This window comes from Nicotiana tabacum, chromosome 14 (assembly GCF_000715075.1).
Source record: "Nicotiana tabacum cultivar K326 chromosome 14, ASM71507v2, whole genome shotgun sequence".
In the NCBI taxonomy this organism is placed as follows: Eukaryota; Viridiplantae; Streptophyta; class Magnoliopsida; order Solanales; family Solanaceae; genus Nicotiana; species Nicotiana tabacum.
The window spans coordinates 96,600,989-96,619,614 of record NC_134093.1 but is presented as its reverse complement, the minus strand read 5'-3'; the positions used below and the strand labels follow the sequence as shown (position 1 = coordinate 96,619,614).

At 36.3% G+C, this 18,626-nt stretch overlaps 1 protein-coding gene across 11 annotated transcripts; it reads left to right on the top strand.

Annotated features, from left to right (window-relative positions):
• The first annotated feature begins 523 nt into the window (after positions 1–523).
• Positions 524–18,151, top strand: LOC107802304 (uncharacterized). 11 transcript variants are annotated; one of them, XR_012698789.1, is made up of 7 exons: positions 527–820; positions 981–1,164; positions 2,873–3,953; positions 4,066–12,864; positions 13,811–13,917; positions 16,892–16,962; positions 17,908–18,151. XR_012698789.1 is itself a non-coding variant. In XM_016625774.2 (3 exons), the coding sequence occupies exons 1-3, from the start codon at positions 769–771 to the stop codon at positions 2,916–2,918; spliced, it is 282 nt and encodes a 93-aa protein (XP_016481260.1). In that variant the 5' UTR covers positions 589–768; the 3' UTR covers positions 2,919–3,218. The 11 variants fall into 11 exon arrangements, 1 of the variants encoding a protein (XP_016481260.1); XR_012698795.1 differs by lacking the exons at positions 16,892–16,962; positions 17,908–18,151 and adding an exon at positions 14,100–14,454 and having other exon boundaries at positions 528–820; positions 4,066–12,284; positions 12,784–12,849; XR_012698790.1 differs by lacking the exons at positions 16,892–16,962; positions 17,908–18,151 and adding an exon at positions 14,100–14,454 and having other exon boundaries at positions 528–820; positions 4,066–12,284; positions 12,784–12,864.
• The last annotated feature ends 475 nt before the right edge of the window (positions 18,152–18,626 follow it).

Genomic DNA, 18,626 nt, shown 5'->3' with positions numbered 1-18,626 from the left:
GCTTTTAATATAGTATAAATATAGATATAAATAGATAGACACACTGAACCCTTTGGGGTTGCCCAGTTAGTTTGGAGGGTGGCCATCCATATGGATGACCTGGGATCGAATTCCCCCTCAATGTCTTCTGGGTTAAGCCTGTCGCACAGGGCTTGCCTAGTGCAGTTTACATCCTTGTGTGATTTACAGGCTATTACACTGGGGAGGTTTACCCAGTGCACACAAATTGCTCACCACAGAATGTTCACCCGAAGGACATATGCTGTAGCAGATATTGTAACGGCTGCGAGTTTCCTCTCTTTAAAAAAAAAAAAGGAGAGATAGAGACACTTATCCACCATCAGAAATGTTGTAATACAACTTTCCAGAAAATAAAGAATATACTATGAAATAAATGTGTTCATGAAAGTGTTTTAAATTTATATATTCCCTTTGGATAGTTTAATTGTTACCATATCTTTATGTTTATAATTGTTATATAGTGTTTTCCTTCTGTACTCGAGCATTTACTTAGAAGCGAAGATAAGTTGGACGCGTATGATACGCGCACGGCAATACCTATAACAACACTGGAAAAGATCACAAAAATAAAAAGTACGTAAAGGGTTTCTTGGAATCTGCTAGAGCTTAGTCCTCGTTGTCTCCACTTTGACTTGCCCTATAAAACCCACAAATATTACTGTACCCCAGTCATCTTTCTGCCTAAGGAAAAACTCCCAATTTCACAATCTCTCTCGAGTCTAGATCCAAGCCCCAAAGAATTCAATCATGAGTTACTACAATCAACAACAACCCCCTGTTGGTGTCCCTCCCCCGCAAGGTAAAATTCTTATTATTATTATTATTATTATTATTATTATTATTATTATTATTATTATTTTGATGATTTTTTGGACAAGTTCAGTATGATATTAGTTGGTTTTCTGATTAGATCTGATGGATTTTAGGGTTTGGTTTTTGATTATTGGATGTGTAAATAGGATATCCACCGGAAGGTTACCCTAAGGACGCATACCCACCACCGGGGTACCCACAACAGGGTTACCCACCACAGGGGTACCCTCAACAAGGTTACCCTCCTCAAGGGTACCCTCCCCAGTATGGTGCTCCACCCCCTCAACAACAACAGCAACAATCTGGTAGCACTGGCTTCATGGAAGGATGGTATGCACTCTAATCGTCAATTCTCTTTACCCCCCCCCCCCCCCGCGTGCGCAAAAAAAAAAGAGATCTATCTTTACAGATCTGAAAAAAGAGAGCGATTCGAACAGGAAAAGTCGGAGATGAAATGGGTTGTAATTTAGACTCATGAAGATTTTAGAGACGGCCTGGTATTTTTTTCTGTTTAAAACAAGTTGTAGAAGTGATTTTGAGTGGAAAATATGTGTGAAAGAAGATGAAACATGTGGGAGGGTTTCGAGCTTTTCATAAACTTAGATTAGAGATGCAATTGACACTCGAATTCAGGGTAACTTTTTTATTTTTATTTTTAGCTAATTTGATTAGAGTTTGCTCCAATTCTTGGGATGTAATCTTTGAAAAACAGCTGACACCCTTCACAAGTTGGTCTGTAGAGCCACGATTGCTGAAAAGGGAAAGTTGTATAGTGTAAGGTTTTTGGATGGACGGATGAGGAGAAGGGAGGGGTGGGGTTTTGGGACTAATTAATCTTAAAAATAAAGAATATATATAAAATTTTGACATGTAGTAGCACTTAAACAAGGATTGGGATATTCTTTTTAAAGGGTTCACTCACTTTATCTTTTTGGTTACACGCTCTTTATCTTTTTGGTTACACGCGCCCTGCCGTGCAGTCGACGTGGTGTATCTTAGGCACACTTTGGAAAGATTGAGTGTGTAAGGTAATTTTCTTCCGCATAAAGTGTGATTTGGTCCATATTTCAGGTGGTAATTTATGCATTTTGCTTAAATATTTGTATTATCAAAAATAATTTACTATAGATAAGATGTATGTATTGTTCTAGTGATGAATTGTGTCCTCAAACCCACCTAGTTGGGGTCCGAATTATCTGTACACCTTACAGATCTAAGGTAGGCAGTCTTTAATTTATCATAATCCTATTTCTACGTTTGGACTGGGGTCCAACTATGCGCTGAGTTAAATGTGTTTCACATCTCAAGAGTTTAATGTGGATACTGTTAGTCATTTGGAGTTCAAGCTTAAGGGGGCAAATCTCGTGATTTGGACTCCAAATGACTGACATTATCTCAAGAACTCCAAATGACTGACATTATCTCAAGAACTCCAAATGACTGACATTTTCTCGAGAGTTTAATGTGGCTAATGTCAGTCCATAACATTATCCACATTAAGCTTTCCTATGTTGAAGTTATGTGTCATATAAAAGGTGGAAATCTTCTGGTTTTTGCTATTTATGCTTGCTTTTTAGTTAGATGATAGGAGGTAAAAAATTGCTGGAATTGTGAAAGGGCGTAAAAGTCAATCCAAGAGTTTTGTTGAATGTATTTCCATGTTTCAAATGTTAAGTTTATGATTGCAATAACTTCATTGTACACTTATAAGTTTTTCATGTATATATATTGTTATGTGTCTTCATTTCGCTTATGCATGTTTATACTGCTTGTCTATCTATTTGCTGTCTCTCACGATACTGATATTATTTTTCTAGTTTCTGTTGTTGTTCGGATCTATTGTCTCTTTTCATTTTCTCGAGCGGTCTTTCGGAAACAGCCTATCTACTACCCCTCCGGGGTGGGTATGGTCTGCGTATACTCTAACCTCAGACCCTATTAGTGAGATTTTACTCGGTTGTTGTTTGTTATGTTTATACACACCTGGTCTTGCCAATTTTATGGCAGATTACTAATAGTGGCTGTTATGTTTTTACAGTTTGGCTGCACTGTGCTGTTGCTGTCTCCTAGATGCATGCTTCTGATGATGGGTTGGCGGCAGAAATTGATGCAACCAGTATGGTTTTGTGAGGCGGCCTCATCTATATGGATTATTAATCTAGATTTTTTTTTCTTTCTTCTGTTTTGTCCTTGCTGTCTTGTCCTCGATCTCGATAAATAATTGGATATTCAATATGACGATGCACCTTTAATGTGGTGAAGAGTTCAAATGTCTATTTCCCCAATTATAGGTTATGTACATTGTGTGAGATTCTATCTTGTTTATGTTTTGGACCTCAACTATGTGAGTGCACCTTGATTTATTTAAGAATTTAATTCTTCAAGTGACTATTACCCAAATCTTGGGTTATGTACGCTGCTAGATTTTCTATTCATTATGTGGCGGATACAACTTTAGGTTAAGCCTCGTTGGTTAATCATATTATGTGTCATTATTGGCAAGTGTTTGAATCATTTCAGGTGTCACAAGAATGTTTAAGAATGTTTTAGGTATAAACTTCCAAGAATGGAAAATACGGTTTTGTTTTTGCTACGGATAAAAAAAATTAAGGTTTCCTTATCATTTAAGATAGAGGAAAGATTCTTGATTTTTTTTAATGACAAAATTTATCTCCGGTTGGCCATCCGTTGATTCATTTCGTATTGTTGTGGGATTAGGAAGAGCAGAACAAATGACATCTCGCTGCAACCTTATCATTTCGTATTTTTTAAACTGTATTTTCTTTATATCTAAATGACATCTCGCTGCAACCTTTAGTTTAAAACTAATTTAAATTGTTAAGTTTACTGCTACTTTTATTTTTCTAATCAGAATGACAATTTCCATGAAGTTCAAGTCTTCAGAAGACATTATACCTCGCTTTTCTTGACAAACGCAGAAATTTTTGGCTGCATCCATTTTATTGTACCCAAATGGTATGGGGATAGATGGATGAATATATATATATATACAAGGTTTGAGGGTTTATGGCCAAAGTGGTGAACACCAATAACTCTATAATTCTATGATGTATTTTCTGCTCCTACAGCTTTTTCGATTATGATATTCAATTCAACAGGTTCAATTTAATCTTTATTTTTGTTCCTCTTATCATTAAAATAATTGAGTTGCTTAATGAGAAAGCCTAAGGCTTAAAAATTTACCTTTTAATCTCTATTTTTGTGATGTAGGTTTGTACTGTGAATGGAATACTGACGTTTGCAACCTCCAAGTTTTCTTAACAATGGATCCTCAACAAAGAAGAAAGTATCCTTGCATAACGATAGAAGCTTATGATAAGAGTACCAAATGACGTGAATTGTACAATGATATGACCATGGCCGAAAAGTGATTCATGGCTTCTTCCGCTAATTCTAGGCTCCAAATCCTCCCTCGACACTTAACTTCAGCAGCTTTTGCCTCTAAGTCTCGAATACTCAGCCAGTGGTAGAAGTACCAGACCTCCGGCGACCACCGGACCAGGTAAGAGCCCCATCCTACCCCACCACCACCCACCTCACCCCTGTCTTCTTTTCCCCTCTCTCTCTCCTGCTTTCTTCTTCTTCCCTGTTACTCACCTCCCCCCTTTTGCTTTCCAGATCTGCAACCCCCCCTTTTTTTAATATATATTTTCCTTTTTTTCTTCTCCTTTCTTTCTCTCTCCTATACCTCGTCTCTTCTACCCCTGTCCCCCTATTTTTTGACACACTGATCTAGCCTAACAGCGGTGACGGCTGAGACAATTTTTCGGCGAGCTTCGGGCAGGAACTTCCAAAATATAGCTGTTGTGAACAACACCTTTCTTGGCACTCGTTGTGACTTCAGGTTCTATTGTTCTTGCTTCGAATTTACTATTCTACTCGCGGGAGTTGGTACCTTCCGTTTTTCAGTTTTCTTTGTTGTGTGAGTTAAATTGTTGTCATCTTACTTCGTATTAGTTTATTCACCGTATTAGTGTGCATGTTGTTGCAACTTGTCTTCTTTTGGTTTGGTCTGTTACCATGTGTGTGATAGCGATTCCCCTTACTCTGACGTAGGTATAGTGGCTGTGATCTGGGATGGTCGAGTGAGGTCATGTTCTCGGGAGGAACGGGGGTGGAGCGGGAGGTAGGGCAGGGTTTAGGGGGTGGGTCTGGAGGCAAGGGAGGTAAATGGAACAATGGTGTATGTAGGTTGAGAATTGGGTCATGGATCATAGGTACATTGACGGGTAAATCTACAGAGTTGGCGAAGATCCTCCAGAAGAAGAGGGTCAATATAGCGTGTGTCTAGGAGACAAGGTGAGTAGGGTCGAGGGCAAGGGACGCAGACGGGTATAAACTTTGGTACTCAGGAGTCCATAAAGGTAAGAATGGAGTGAGCATCTTAGTGGATAGGTAACTTAGAGAGTCTGTGGTTGAGGTTAGACGAGTGAATGTTAGATTGATGATTATTAAGTTGGTGGTTGGAGAGTGCACCCTAAACGTCGTTAGCGCCTATGCGCCGCATGTGGGCCTAGATGAGGAGGTTAAACGGCGCTTCTAGGAAGGATTAGATGAGATCGTGCGCTAGGTTCCCCTGTTGAGAAGTTATTCATATGAGGGGATTTCAATGGGCATATTGGGTCGACCTCGGGTGGATATGGCGAGGTGCACGGAGGCTTCGATTTTGGGGAGAGGAACGGAGGAGGTACATCGTTGTTGGACTTCGCTAAGGCTTTTGGGTTGGTGATTGCGAACTCTAGCTTTCAGAAGAGGGAGGGGCATTTGGTTACTTTTCAAAATGCGGTGGTGAAGACTCAGATTGACTATCTCCTCCCCAGGAGGTGTGATAGAGGGTTGTGCAAGAATTGCAAGGTGATTCCGGATGAGATACTCGCGACGCAGCATAGGCTTTTGGTGATGGACGTTGGTATTATGTTAAAGAAGAGGAAAACGTCTACTTGAGGAAGACCGAGAATCATGTGGGGAGCCTTAACTAAGGATAAAGCCCAAGCGTTGGAAGGGTGGTTGTCAACTACGGGAGCTTGGAGGAGTAGTGGTGACGCGAGTACTATGTGGTCAGCGACAACAGACTGTATTAGGGAGGCTGCGAGAGAGGTGTTAGGGGTCTCGACGGGCATCTCTAGTGGGCACAGAGGAGACTGGTGGTGGAATGAAGTGGTCCAAGGTAAAGTGGAAGCAAAGAAGGCGGCGTACCTGAAGTTAGTGGGGAGCATAGGTGAGGAGGGGAGGCGAGCGTGCATGGAGAGGTATAAGGCATCTAGGAAGGAGGCTAAGTTGGCGGTCACAGAGGCTAAGACTGTGGCTTATGATCGTATGTACGAGGAATTGGGGAAAAAAGGTGGGGAGAAGAAGTTATTCCGGCTGGCCAAGTTGAGAGAGAGTAAGGCTCGAGATTTGGACCAAGTGAGATGCATCAAGGACGAAGATGGTAGAATATTGATGGAAAATGCTCGGATTAAGAGGAGATGACACACTTACTTTTATAAACTTCTGAATGAAGAAGGGGATCGGAATATTGTACTAGGCGAATTGGAGCATTCCGAGAGTCACTGTGACTTTGGGTACTGCAGGTGTATCGAGGTTGAGGAGGTCGTGAGAGCTATGCGTAAGATGAGTAGGGACAGAGCGACCGGGCCAGATGAGATTCCGGTGGAATTTTGGAAGTGTGTGGGGAGAGCAGGTTTGGAGTGGTTGACTAGGTTGTTTAATGTTATTTTTAAGGCGAAGAGGATGTCGGATGAGTGGAGGTGGAGTACGGTGGTTCCATTGTATAAGAACAAAGGTGATATCCAGAGTTGTAATAATTATAGGGGTATCAAATTACCGAGTCATACCATGAAAGTGTGAGAGAGGGTGGTTGAAGCGAGGGAAAGAATGACAGTGTCCGTATCCGACAACGAGTTCGGGTTCATGCCGGGTCGTTTGACTACAGAAGCTATACACCTTGTTAGAAGGTTGGTGGACTGTACAGAGAGAGGAAGAAGGACCTGCACATGGTGTTTATTGACCTAGAGAAAACGTATGACAAGGTTCCTAGAGAAGTTCTCTAGAGATGCCTGGAGGTAAAAGGTGTGTCGGTTCCCTACATTATGGCGGTTAAGGACATGTATGATGGGACTAAGACTTGGGTTAGGACAGTAGGAGGCGACTGAGCATTTTACTGTTGTAATGGGGTTACACCAAGGTTCTGCGCTCAGTCCGTTCTTATTCACCCTGGTGATGGACGCGTTAACACATCATATTCAAGGGGATGTGCCATGGTGAATGCTATTCGCCGATGACATATTTCTGATTGATGAGTCATGAGCCGGTGTTAACGAGAGGATGAAGGTTTGGAGACAGGCTCTTTAGTCTAAGGGTTTCAAGCTGAGCAGGACGAAAACGAAATACCTGGAGTGTAAGTTCAACACTGAGCCAGGGGAAGTGGGCGTTGATGTGAGTCTTGATTCGCAGGTCATCCTGAGTAGAGGCAGCTTCAAGTACCTTGGTTCGGTTATCCAGGGGGGATGAGAGATCGATGAGGATGTCACACACCGTATTGAGGTAGGATATATGAAGTGGAGGTTAGCATCTAGAGTCTTGTGTGACAAGAGAGTGTCACCCATACTTAAAGGTAAGTTCTATAAAGCGGTGGTTAGACCAGCCATAATGTATGGGGTTGAGTGTTGGCCCGTTAAGAACTCACATATCCAGAAGATGAAAGTAGCAGAAATGAGGATGTTGTGGTGGATGTGCGGGCACACTAGGATAGATAAGATTAGGAATGATGATATTCGGGTAGAAGGTGCACGTGGCTCCCATTGATGACGAGATGCGTGAAGCGAGGCTTAGATGGTTCGGACATGTTCAGAGGAGAAACCCAGATGCTTCGGTACGGAGGTGTGAGTGGCTGGTTGTGGAGGGCACGTGAAGAAGTAGAGGGCGGCCTAAGAAGTATTGGGGAGAGGTGATCAGGCAGGATATGGCGAGACTCCAGATTTCCGAGGACATGACACTTGACAGGAAGATGTGGAGGCCGAGTATTAGAGTTGTAGGTTAGGAGATAGTTGAGTCGTGCCTTACTTCGTACCATTGTGGGAGTAGCCATGTAGGGTTTTTGTCTAAGATAGCTAGTGGCAATGTTGTGTCTTGATATTTCGCTTTTTAGTGCAGGTCTTATTTACTAGTTATCGCTTTTGCTTTGCATCTTTCTTCTGGATTTCATGGTGTTTTTATTTTTCTTATGATTGTTGTGGTGATACTAATATTGTCTCCCTTTACTTTGCATCTTTCTTCTGGATTTCATGATGTTCCTAATTTTTCTATGATTGCTGTTGTGATACTAATATTATCTCATTTTTGTTCTTTTGTCTTTTTATTTTTTTGAACCGAGAGTCTTTCGAAAACAACCTCTCTACTCCTTCGGGGTAAGGGTAAGGTCTGCGTACACAATACCCTCTCCATACTCCATTAATGAAATTTTACTGGGTTGTTATTATTGTTGTTGCATTTTAAAATAAGAGAGACAACTAATCGTCTTCTCGCGAAATAAAACTTCTGTCAATCTTGTTAAACCAGCATATGTAATGCAAGGTAATTTCGTTATTGGAACCTCTTGTTCTATGTCAAAAACAGGTTAGAATATTAAACTCACTAACTTATTAATTTATATATATATATATATATATATATATATATATATATATATAGGGTAAGGTCTGCGTACACAATACCCTCTCCATACTCCATTAATGAGATTTTACTGGGTTGTTATTATTGTTGTTGCATTTTAAAATAAGAGAGACAACTAATCGTCTTCTCGCGAAATAAAACTTCTGTCAATCTTGTTAAACCAGCATATGTAATGCAAGGTAATTTCGTTATTGGAACCTCTTGTTCTATGTCAAAAACAGGTTAGAATATTAAACTCACTAACTGGCCCTATATATATATATATATATATATATATATATATATATATATATTAACTTTAACTATATAATAAGTGAACCCTTCGTACGACGAAGGGTATTTATGTTAATAAAAGCTAAAATGTGGGTATTCAATAGATTGCGTGGCTCTTTTATATGGAGACCCACGTGGGCTGCATTTATCTTTCCACAATATCGATATGTTTTCAGATGCTTCTTTTGATGAGAGCAACATTCATTTGGCTTACTATTCATTTCTCTCTCCGCCATTCTTCTCCCACTTTTGTGTATCTACTTTTTGGCGAGTTCTTCCCCCCTTTGCTTTTACATTGTTGTTCAGTTTTGTTTCAGTTTTCGGGATTCTCTGATTTTATTTTTTAATCTCTAATTCATTCGTTACATCTGATATGTTTTCCTTGTTTTATTCATTTCTTTCAGTGATTTCTGCCTTTCACTTCTGTATTCCTTTGAAAGTTTGTCCATTTTTTGCTTTAACTTTATCTTGTCTTTCACTGATCTGAACATGCATGGTTGAAAATAGATGACTGGTGCATGTAATTGTATATTATTTTGGATTACTGATCGTCTATGTCTTTTCAACCTTTGGCACCAAGTAATTACTGAATCGAAATGTCTATGCAAAAATCTGGAATATAATTAAGCTTGTTGTTGGAAGATTAGGTCTTTGCTACTTACAATTTTTTTGTTATTGACAGTATCGATGTATTCGTAAACATACTTTCGTGGTGTTCTTTTTCTGTAGATATATTTTAAAGTTTGTGACAAGTCCATTTAATGGCTTCTTCTCTTCTTTTATTTTATTCTTACTTTTCAGTCTTTGCTTCATATGAATTATTAAGGCTGATGAGCCTAAGGTATTCGATGATATGCTTGAAACAACTTAACTATTTGGTAAGAACTTCTTTTGTTCTCTTTTGCTGTTACGAGTAAATTAGAACTGCCTTCAACGATGTAAAGTTTGTACATCCCTGTGAATTGGGGGAAATTTTTGAATAAATTTTATACAAATGGTAGAATACTTATTGATAGCATTCAGCAATGTTAGAATTTTATGCTACTTGTAAAAAATGAAGCAATATTAGAATTTTATATTTACTGGTTAGCCCAAGCGGGTGTGTTGTTATCAAGAAGGTAAAACAGTCAAAGGTAGAAAGTGTGTTAGAAAAAATAATGCATGCATTAGCTTTGTGTATTAGTAATGTTTTGTTTGGTACACATTTTCAACTTATGTATAACTAATACAAGCATTAGTTATACACTCTATTTGGTATTATCCTATGTATAGCTAATGCATAGAAAATCATGGCATTAGCAATACAAAGGCTATTAATGCATGCATTAATATGGTTAAAGACAAAATTATCCTTAAAGTCCCTTAAGTTAAAGAATATGGAGGGCATTTTTGTAAACAATTAAATTTCTTAAAAATTATGCAATGCATTTTAATTTTTAATACATCACACCAAATAATGCATAAGAAATAATCTCCGTATAACTAATGCTTGCATTACTAACTCATGTATTACTAATTCCTGCATTACTAATACATCTTATTTAGCATTATTCTTATACGCCCTATCAAACGAACCCTCATTGTATTGGAGTCGAGAATCGAGATATTCATTAAGCGGTCGTATCTTTTTTTAAACCTAAGTTTGCTTGGGCGTTTACTCTTATTCTAATTGGAATAGAGTTCATCTCAAAGAAAATTAAATCTGATTTTTTTCTCTTCTCTTGGCTAATTAGGTTAGGAGTCTTATAGCCTGTTTGACCAAGCTTCTCAGGAGGCCAAAAATATTTTTATTTTTTTTTTCTCAAAAGCACTTTTTTCCCTAACTTGAGGTGTTTGGCCAAACTTTTTTGGGGAAAAGAAGTGCTTTTTGGAAGAAGCAGAATTTCTGAGAAGCAGAAAAAAGTAACTTCTTCCCAAAAACAGAAGCAGTTTTGACTCTTCTTCTTACCAAAAATACCCTTAACAAAATATAGTATATACCAAAATAACTGTTAAACCTAATACTTAGGATATTAATGTATAAATATTTCTTATTATTTTTAGGATAGCTTTATAATATACAGTGACTTTAGGTGTGAATGTTTTTATATTTGTTGAATGATTTTTAATATATTTAACTTATATTAAAAGAATTAAGTACTTTTAAATTTTATTTTCATATTTTACTTAAATGAAATGAAAAAATTTAATTATTGCCTGTAATAACAAATTTTTAAGATTATTTATTTATTTATAATATTAACTATTAAGTAAATTTATTTATGTCCCTATTCGTAATTTGATACTTAAAAGCACTTTCTGAAAAGCTTGGCCAACATAGAGGCCAAGCGTTCTGCTTCTTAGAATATTGTTTCTCAAGTGGTCGTGCTCCTCCGAGGTGAGGCTCCAATACATGGTTAGATTCGAAGTCTTAAAATTTGATTGCATTGAATCAACGACTTACTACCATATTATTTTGATGAGATAATTGGTAATTGTTTATGATGTAAACTGCAAAAGAAATCTGGGATGCAGAATTGGTGTAAAATAAAAAGATGAAATGGTTGTTGCTCAGTAGACTGACCATTTTGTTTAAAGTTTTACCTTTGTTCTTGATACGAGCAGACACAAGGCTGTCTGATAATAAAATAATGCATTTGGAGTGCTGAAAATTATTTCCAATGCTTTAGTGGATTCACTTATTCTTGGCAAATTACCAAGATACAAGAAAATCATCTATAAAAGAAGAGCTATGTGTTTTTCTCTATCAAGTGAAGTGTTAATTCACTTTGGATAACTGATATCTATTCAAGGACTTAAGAAGAATGGATATTTTCCTTTCTGTTAACTAGAGGGTCAAAACATCACTATTGTAACAAAGATCTTGAATCACTTACCAATTGTGATGGATGAAAGAAGGTCGTTCCAGGTTATATTTGTCGAATATGCTTGATACCAGCTGATATGAAATATGATAATTTGGCTCCAAGTAGATAGATAATTTCAGATGCATCTTATTGACCATATTTTCTTATCTTAACATGGCTTTTCATTATAATTAGTTGTCATGTTTTAGATTGGTGTGTAACAGTTCAGTTGTTTTTTCCTTTTGGAAAAATAAAGCTGATGTTGAACAAATTCAGAAGTGAACAACATCCTATAAATGTGGCTACTCACTGGATATTTCTACTGATATATCAAGGAGGTTATATTTTTTTGCATAAGATGATTGAGCCTCCTATATATCATGGTGATATCAATTCTGTCGTTATACTCTCCACAAAGAACATTGAATCCCACATGTGATCAAAAAGTTATTAGATGTTTATATGACACTGATAATCTTACATCTTCCTTTTAACACAACATTTAGTTTACTGATTTGAGTATAACGAATCAGCTTGAAATCTTTTTAGCTGGCCATGGTAGTTCTAGAAGAATTGAATATTTGGCCTAAAGTAATCAAGAAGCTGGAGATTTCATCTTTATGCAAGAACTCGAAGGTAAGGAACTACATTTTAGATGAACTCAACACCATTGCCAGGAAATATCAAGTATTAATATTACCAATTTTAATTTCCTCCATTCTAAGTTTCCATCTGATTTGAAAAATACTTGCATAGCGTTATTTCTTTGAAATATGACGCACTATGCATATGGAGCTAAATCTCTTTGCGATTGCAAGAGATTTAGTTATGCCCACACTAAAACTGAAAAAGTCACAACTGGTTCACCATTATAAGGTACTTGCCAAATGTATCCTCTCTTTTATAACAATAATTGTTATTTTTTCTACCTCACAACTTGCTAACATTTTGTAGTTTAGAGCTTTTGAGATTGACAAAGAGAACATTGGCTCTTTTGAGCATTTGTGATGGGTTAAGTTATAGAGCAAAAAAATTAGAAGAAGAATAAAATGATTCTTCTATGATTGAGGACAATCTTTTGTGGACGAAGGGTGGAAACACACTGCTTTAATTGAGTCCATTATACCATCTACAGTTTGATAGCAGACACAAGAAGGGAAAGAACATCAATTCAGCTCTTTGTCAGGGGCTGGGTTCAAAAGTATATAATTTCTTGGTAATTATTAGAATTGAGCTAATTACTTCACTCCTGAAAATTGAGTTTTATTTTTTATCTACTGCCAAAAGAATTTTGGTAAACTTGAAACTTCTCATGTTTATATTGTTGCATCTATTGTCCACGACATAAGTAAAAATATGAACAATATGGCATATTAGTCTTCCCAGGGAAAGAATATCTTATGATCTGCATTATACAATAATAACAATATATTCTCATAGTATGGGGTCTGGGGAGGGTAGTATATACGCTAACCTTACTCATACCTTGTGGATGTAGAGATGCTGCTTCAGAGAGACCCTCAGAATACATCAGTTGTGTTTATACATTTAATGAAAATATTTCTTATTATTTCATAGAAGTGTGGTTACACTAACAATGTATAGCAGTATTTACAATTAATATATGTGCCACTGAATTTAGACTGAGATATTGAGTATTATGTTTCATAGTTTAGCAACCGTTGTATTTGTACTTCATGATGCAGACATGTTTCATAAATTGCTAATAAAATATACTGGATGCTTTCTCGGATGTTTTTTCTAAACCCTCCATCCTTTTCTAAACACTATGATATATATACATTTCGATGGACAATTTTCTAAACCTTGTTTGTCCCTCTTCAAAGAGTGCAACATCTCTGATCCAATTAAATAAGGATTTATAGATAAATTGTGATTATGGCTCTGAAATTAAAGTTTGATTGTTTTTTATCCATGTTACCTAGAGAAGTCTTTTAACTTTTCTACTTATCTATTTACATCATAGTATTCAATGATTTTCTGTAAGGTTCATCAGTTAAAAAGCATTTTGATTATCCGAGCTTATTACATATGTCTACAAAATTTGACAGTGCTTCCAATGTTATTATACTCTAGATGCATCATGAACTTAGAGCTTGATTTAATTGGTAGTGCCTATTTGATGAAACCTTTTCACTCAGATTAATAACTGGAAGTCCAGCACCCTTCCAGCCTAACATTTGTTGGTGAAGATGACACATATTCATGAACCCGCGTATAACTGCAGGAAACAAATAGAGAATCACAGGTATGTAAGTGTTGTTAAGTTCATCGTTGTAACTACCAATTTGTTGCTGGTACTACACTATTGCTTTTTGCCATTGAACTTTTCCTAATTGGTGCTTCCGGTATTAATTAGTCAATAATTTTTACTACTATAGTTTAGAGTAGGACATAAGGAACCTTTAGATGTTGAACTTCGTTTGACAGATAGCACTTCTTTCAATAAGACATGGAGCAAATATGGAAGTTGATGCTGGTAAGACAACGCGGGGATTTAAATCACCTGGTGTCATTAGCCAATCAACATATTCAAGACGAACTATGTAAATGGTCGATGTGAGGTGTGCTCAAATTTGTAAAGGTGGCTGCTCCTGATGCTTCTTTAGTGAGATGAATGCTATTAGTTTTCCTTTATAGACACAAGGCTAAGTAGCTATTGAGCTTCGAAATTAGCTTAGAGTTTGGATAGGAGAATGGACTGCAATTTGATCTCCTAAATCAGCTGCTTAAAACATTCTTTGTTGGTATATTGGTAGAGACGATTCTTACTTCCTTTAAACCCCACATACCTTTACGATTGCAGAAACAAAATTTTAAGTTTAGTAAGGTTCACTTCTCCCATCTTTATGTTCTGCCAAAACTAAACGACACAAACAAATAATATATATATATATATATATATATATATATATATATATATATATATATATATATATATATATATGCGCGCACACACAATGGTGTAGCCACCCTATATCAAGGGTGGTCAAGCGCACACCCTTCGTATATAAGTTAAATACTATTTTATATGATTGTATATTATATTTTGAACACCCTTAATATAGTTGAGTGAGGTAGTTCAGGGGTTCAGAGTGTTTAAAGTGACGTGTTGTTCTCGGGTTCAAAGTTATGCTTATTTTATTTGCCAAAATTAAATGGAGACCATCATTTGTGCTCTATTGGATTGATAAATCCTAATAAAATAATTCTTAGTTAAAACTTAAAATTTATGTAGAAATAAACAACTAATTTTAAAAGTAGTTTTTTAACTAAAGTTACTTCTTAATAAATTTTATAATTTAAAAGTCAATTTCTATAAAACTTTCTTCAACAAAAGCTCTCTACAAACTACAAATTTCCCCGACTCTCTTTCCTTTGGTTTTCTGCTTACTTTTACTAGTAAAATTTTTATTGTTATTTTTTTGTTCTTAGTTTCGATTTATAAAGCTATAGTTCTATTAAAAGTGTTTTTTACTTTTTAGGTAAATGTTATGTAGTTTGATTAAAAAAATTTGATACATCATTCATCGGAAAAAAAAATTATTGACTTATTTAAAATTTGAACACCCTTGGCGAAATTCATAGCTACGTCGCTACATATATATATACACGATGTATGCGAAACAGTTAGGCCATGTGATCTTTATGTTTATTAACATTTGTTTCCTGCAGCAATCACTGAACATGAAGTTTTTATGCCACCTCATATGATTCACAAAGAGAAAAATGTGTTTTACCTTTTTCATGTTGTGATAATCTAAAAATGTCATCTTTAATTTAAACGTTCATTTTTGTGTTCTATAAAGATGTTGAGAGCTTACCTGCTATCAGTTATGTATCACCTGAATAATTGATGTTAATGGTGTTCCTTTTAAAGTAATATATTGCTTATGATGCCACTGTCAGTATTGTTTTCATGTTGTGTTACGTTGATTGGACTATGTATGTGTTGTTAGGATTGGTTTCTGGGATTCTCTGACAGGTGGATAGGCCCAGACAAAGGAAATTCAAGCGAAATTTTTGGAAATTTTGGGAGTTGGTAAAAATTCGGGAAATTGAAATGGGTGAAAGAAGAGATAAGTTATGTTATGTGTTTGGGGGCGGACTCTACTTCTCATTTGAGGACTATTAATATTATGGATACCAATTGGATATGATAACAAGTGTACGAGGCATATTATAAGTGATGTGAGGTCTAAGGAGAGGCCTAAGTCTAAGTCAAGTTGGAAAATTTCATAATAGACTAAAGTTTCAAATGGGTACGCACAAGATCAAACTTTGAACGATCATATATACCTATATATAAGAAATTATGTGATGATCTACCTATCAAATGAAAGTTCTTCAAGTTTAGTTTCTAACTCTTCAAACCGTTCGTCATTTGGACACTACTACAAGAAGTTATGACCAAATTATTAAAGGCTGAAAAAATGCGATTTTGCGACCAATTCTGCGATCGCAGAATAGTTATGCGATCGCGAAACTACTTTTGCGGCCGCAAACTGATCGTAGAATGGACAAGAACAGACCAGTTTTGGGCACCGATTTTTGTGATCATTGTGCGACCCGCATATCCATTATGCGACCGCAGATCCGATTTCGAAGGGTTAATTTTTCTATTTTCATAACCCGGGCCCATTTTAATAAATAGGCTTTAGGGGCTTATTTTGGGATAATTATCTGATGATTTTAGAGAAAAGTGAGAGTGTTTTAGAGATAGGAAGAAGCTCAAGTGCTTTGTTCATCAAAAATCTTGTTCAAGCTTTGAAATCCAACAAGGAATTATCACAAGATCTTCACACCAAAAGGTAAGGTTCTAACCCCTATTCTTCAATTTCGAGTTAGGGTAAAGATGGGTGATTGTGAGTATGATTCTTGCATGTAAGAGTATTAGTTATACATGCTTGTACCAATAAGGTTATGGGAAGGTTGTTGAGTTCAAATGGGTAAAGATTGGATTGAAAATGATAGAAATCTTCAAACAAAACTTTATTTGAGGATTTGAAAGCCAATCTGATGTCAGAATTCGATAATTTTTGTATGGTTGAACTTGTATCAGAACGGGTGTTCAGATTTCGCGAGTTTTTTCGGGATTCTAGATGTGGGCCCCACTGTCGATTTTTAAAATGAATTTCATATTTTAATCCAAAAAATTAGTAAATTCATATGGAATTAATTCCTACGATTTGTATTGAGTATATTGAATTGTTTATGACTAGATTTGAGGATTTCGGACACGAATTCGTGAGGCAAAGGTTTATTGGATTCTTGAATTTGGTTGCAAAGCGAGGTAAGTGTTGTGGTTAACCTTAACTTGAGGGAATAGAACCCTTAAATTATTTGTTATGTAAAATGCATGTGAACGACGTATAGGCGAGGTGACGAGTGTTTATACGTCGTCAAATTAATTGTTTGTATAATTATTTAAAAATTATAAATCATTTTAAATCATGAATTAATTATTATATTAATTGTTTCTCTCGTGTTCTTTGCTCAATATCATGCCTTGAATCCATGCTATAATTGCTACGTGTTTATTTGATTTATGTGACTTAATTGCCACTTGACGTTTAACATACTAATTATTAAAATGTCTATTACATCCTTAATTTTCACAATTAATTGTTACTTGTCATCACTTATTTCTAATAAATCATAATTATGGTATGCTTGTTGTCTAATGAAAAAGAATATATTGGAGGAGCGGGTTGCACGCCGTAACAGAATTGATTGAAATGAATATATTGGAGGAGCGGGCTGCACGCCGCAACAGAATTGATTGAAAAGATATATTGGGATTGGGTTGCACGCCGCAACAGAATTGAATATGAATATATTGGAGGAGCGGGTTGCACGCCGCAACGAAAACTAATTGAAATGAATATATTGGAGAAGCGGGTTGCATGCCGCAATAGATTTATTTAAAGTTTATATTGTTGGAGCGGGGTTGCACGCCGCAACGAAAATTTATTGAGGAATTATATTATTGGGGCGGGTTGCACGCCGCAACGGAAGTTGATTAAAATAATAATTGGTTGTGACTGCCGAGTTGGCTTCAACTATTAAAATGAGTTAACTGATTTATTTTTATTATTGTTGTTATTACTATTATTGCGTACAGGTTAATGTAAGTAACATGCTTTAGCCTCGTCACTACTTCGTCGAAGTTAGGCTTGATACTTACTAGTACATGGGGTCGGTTGTAATTATACTACACTCTGCACTTCTTGTGCAGATTTCGGAGTTGGTCCCAGCGGCGTACCATGGACTTGCTCGGATTTCAGCTACCTAGAGGAGACTTGAGGTATAACTGCACAATGTCCGCAATTCTGAAGTCCCCGTCTACTCTATTTAAGCTGTGTGTTTGCTTTCAGACAAATTTATTTTATTCAGACCTTTATTTGTATCATTCTAGAAACTCGTGCACTTGTGACTCCAGTTCTGGAATGGTATTTAAATATTGTGATTATTATGGATTATTCACTTTATTTCAGACTTTATTTCTGCATTTGTTTTCTTGTTATTAATTAATTTAAATTTTTTGTTAAAATGACTAATTATATTCTAACGTTGGATTGCCTAGCAAGTGAAATGTTAGGCGTCATCACAATCTCGAATGTGGAAATTTCGGATCGTTACACACATTTTTGAAAAAGATAACCCCGTCATCCTTGATCATTGACGTTTCTACATCTGTTAAAAAAAGTGCCAAATTATGAATTCTGCTCGGCAAAAAAATTTCAGTATGAATCTCCTGGATTTTGTTGTGCTAATGGTACAGTTAAGTTGACTTATCATCGAATGCTACCTACACTGAGAAATTTATATCAAGGATCTTCTGCAAAATCTAAGCACTTCCAGACATATACTAGAACGTATAATAATATATTCGGTTTTATCTCACTTGATGTTAGTTACGACAAAGATTTAGCCAAAAACAAATCGTGGTATATA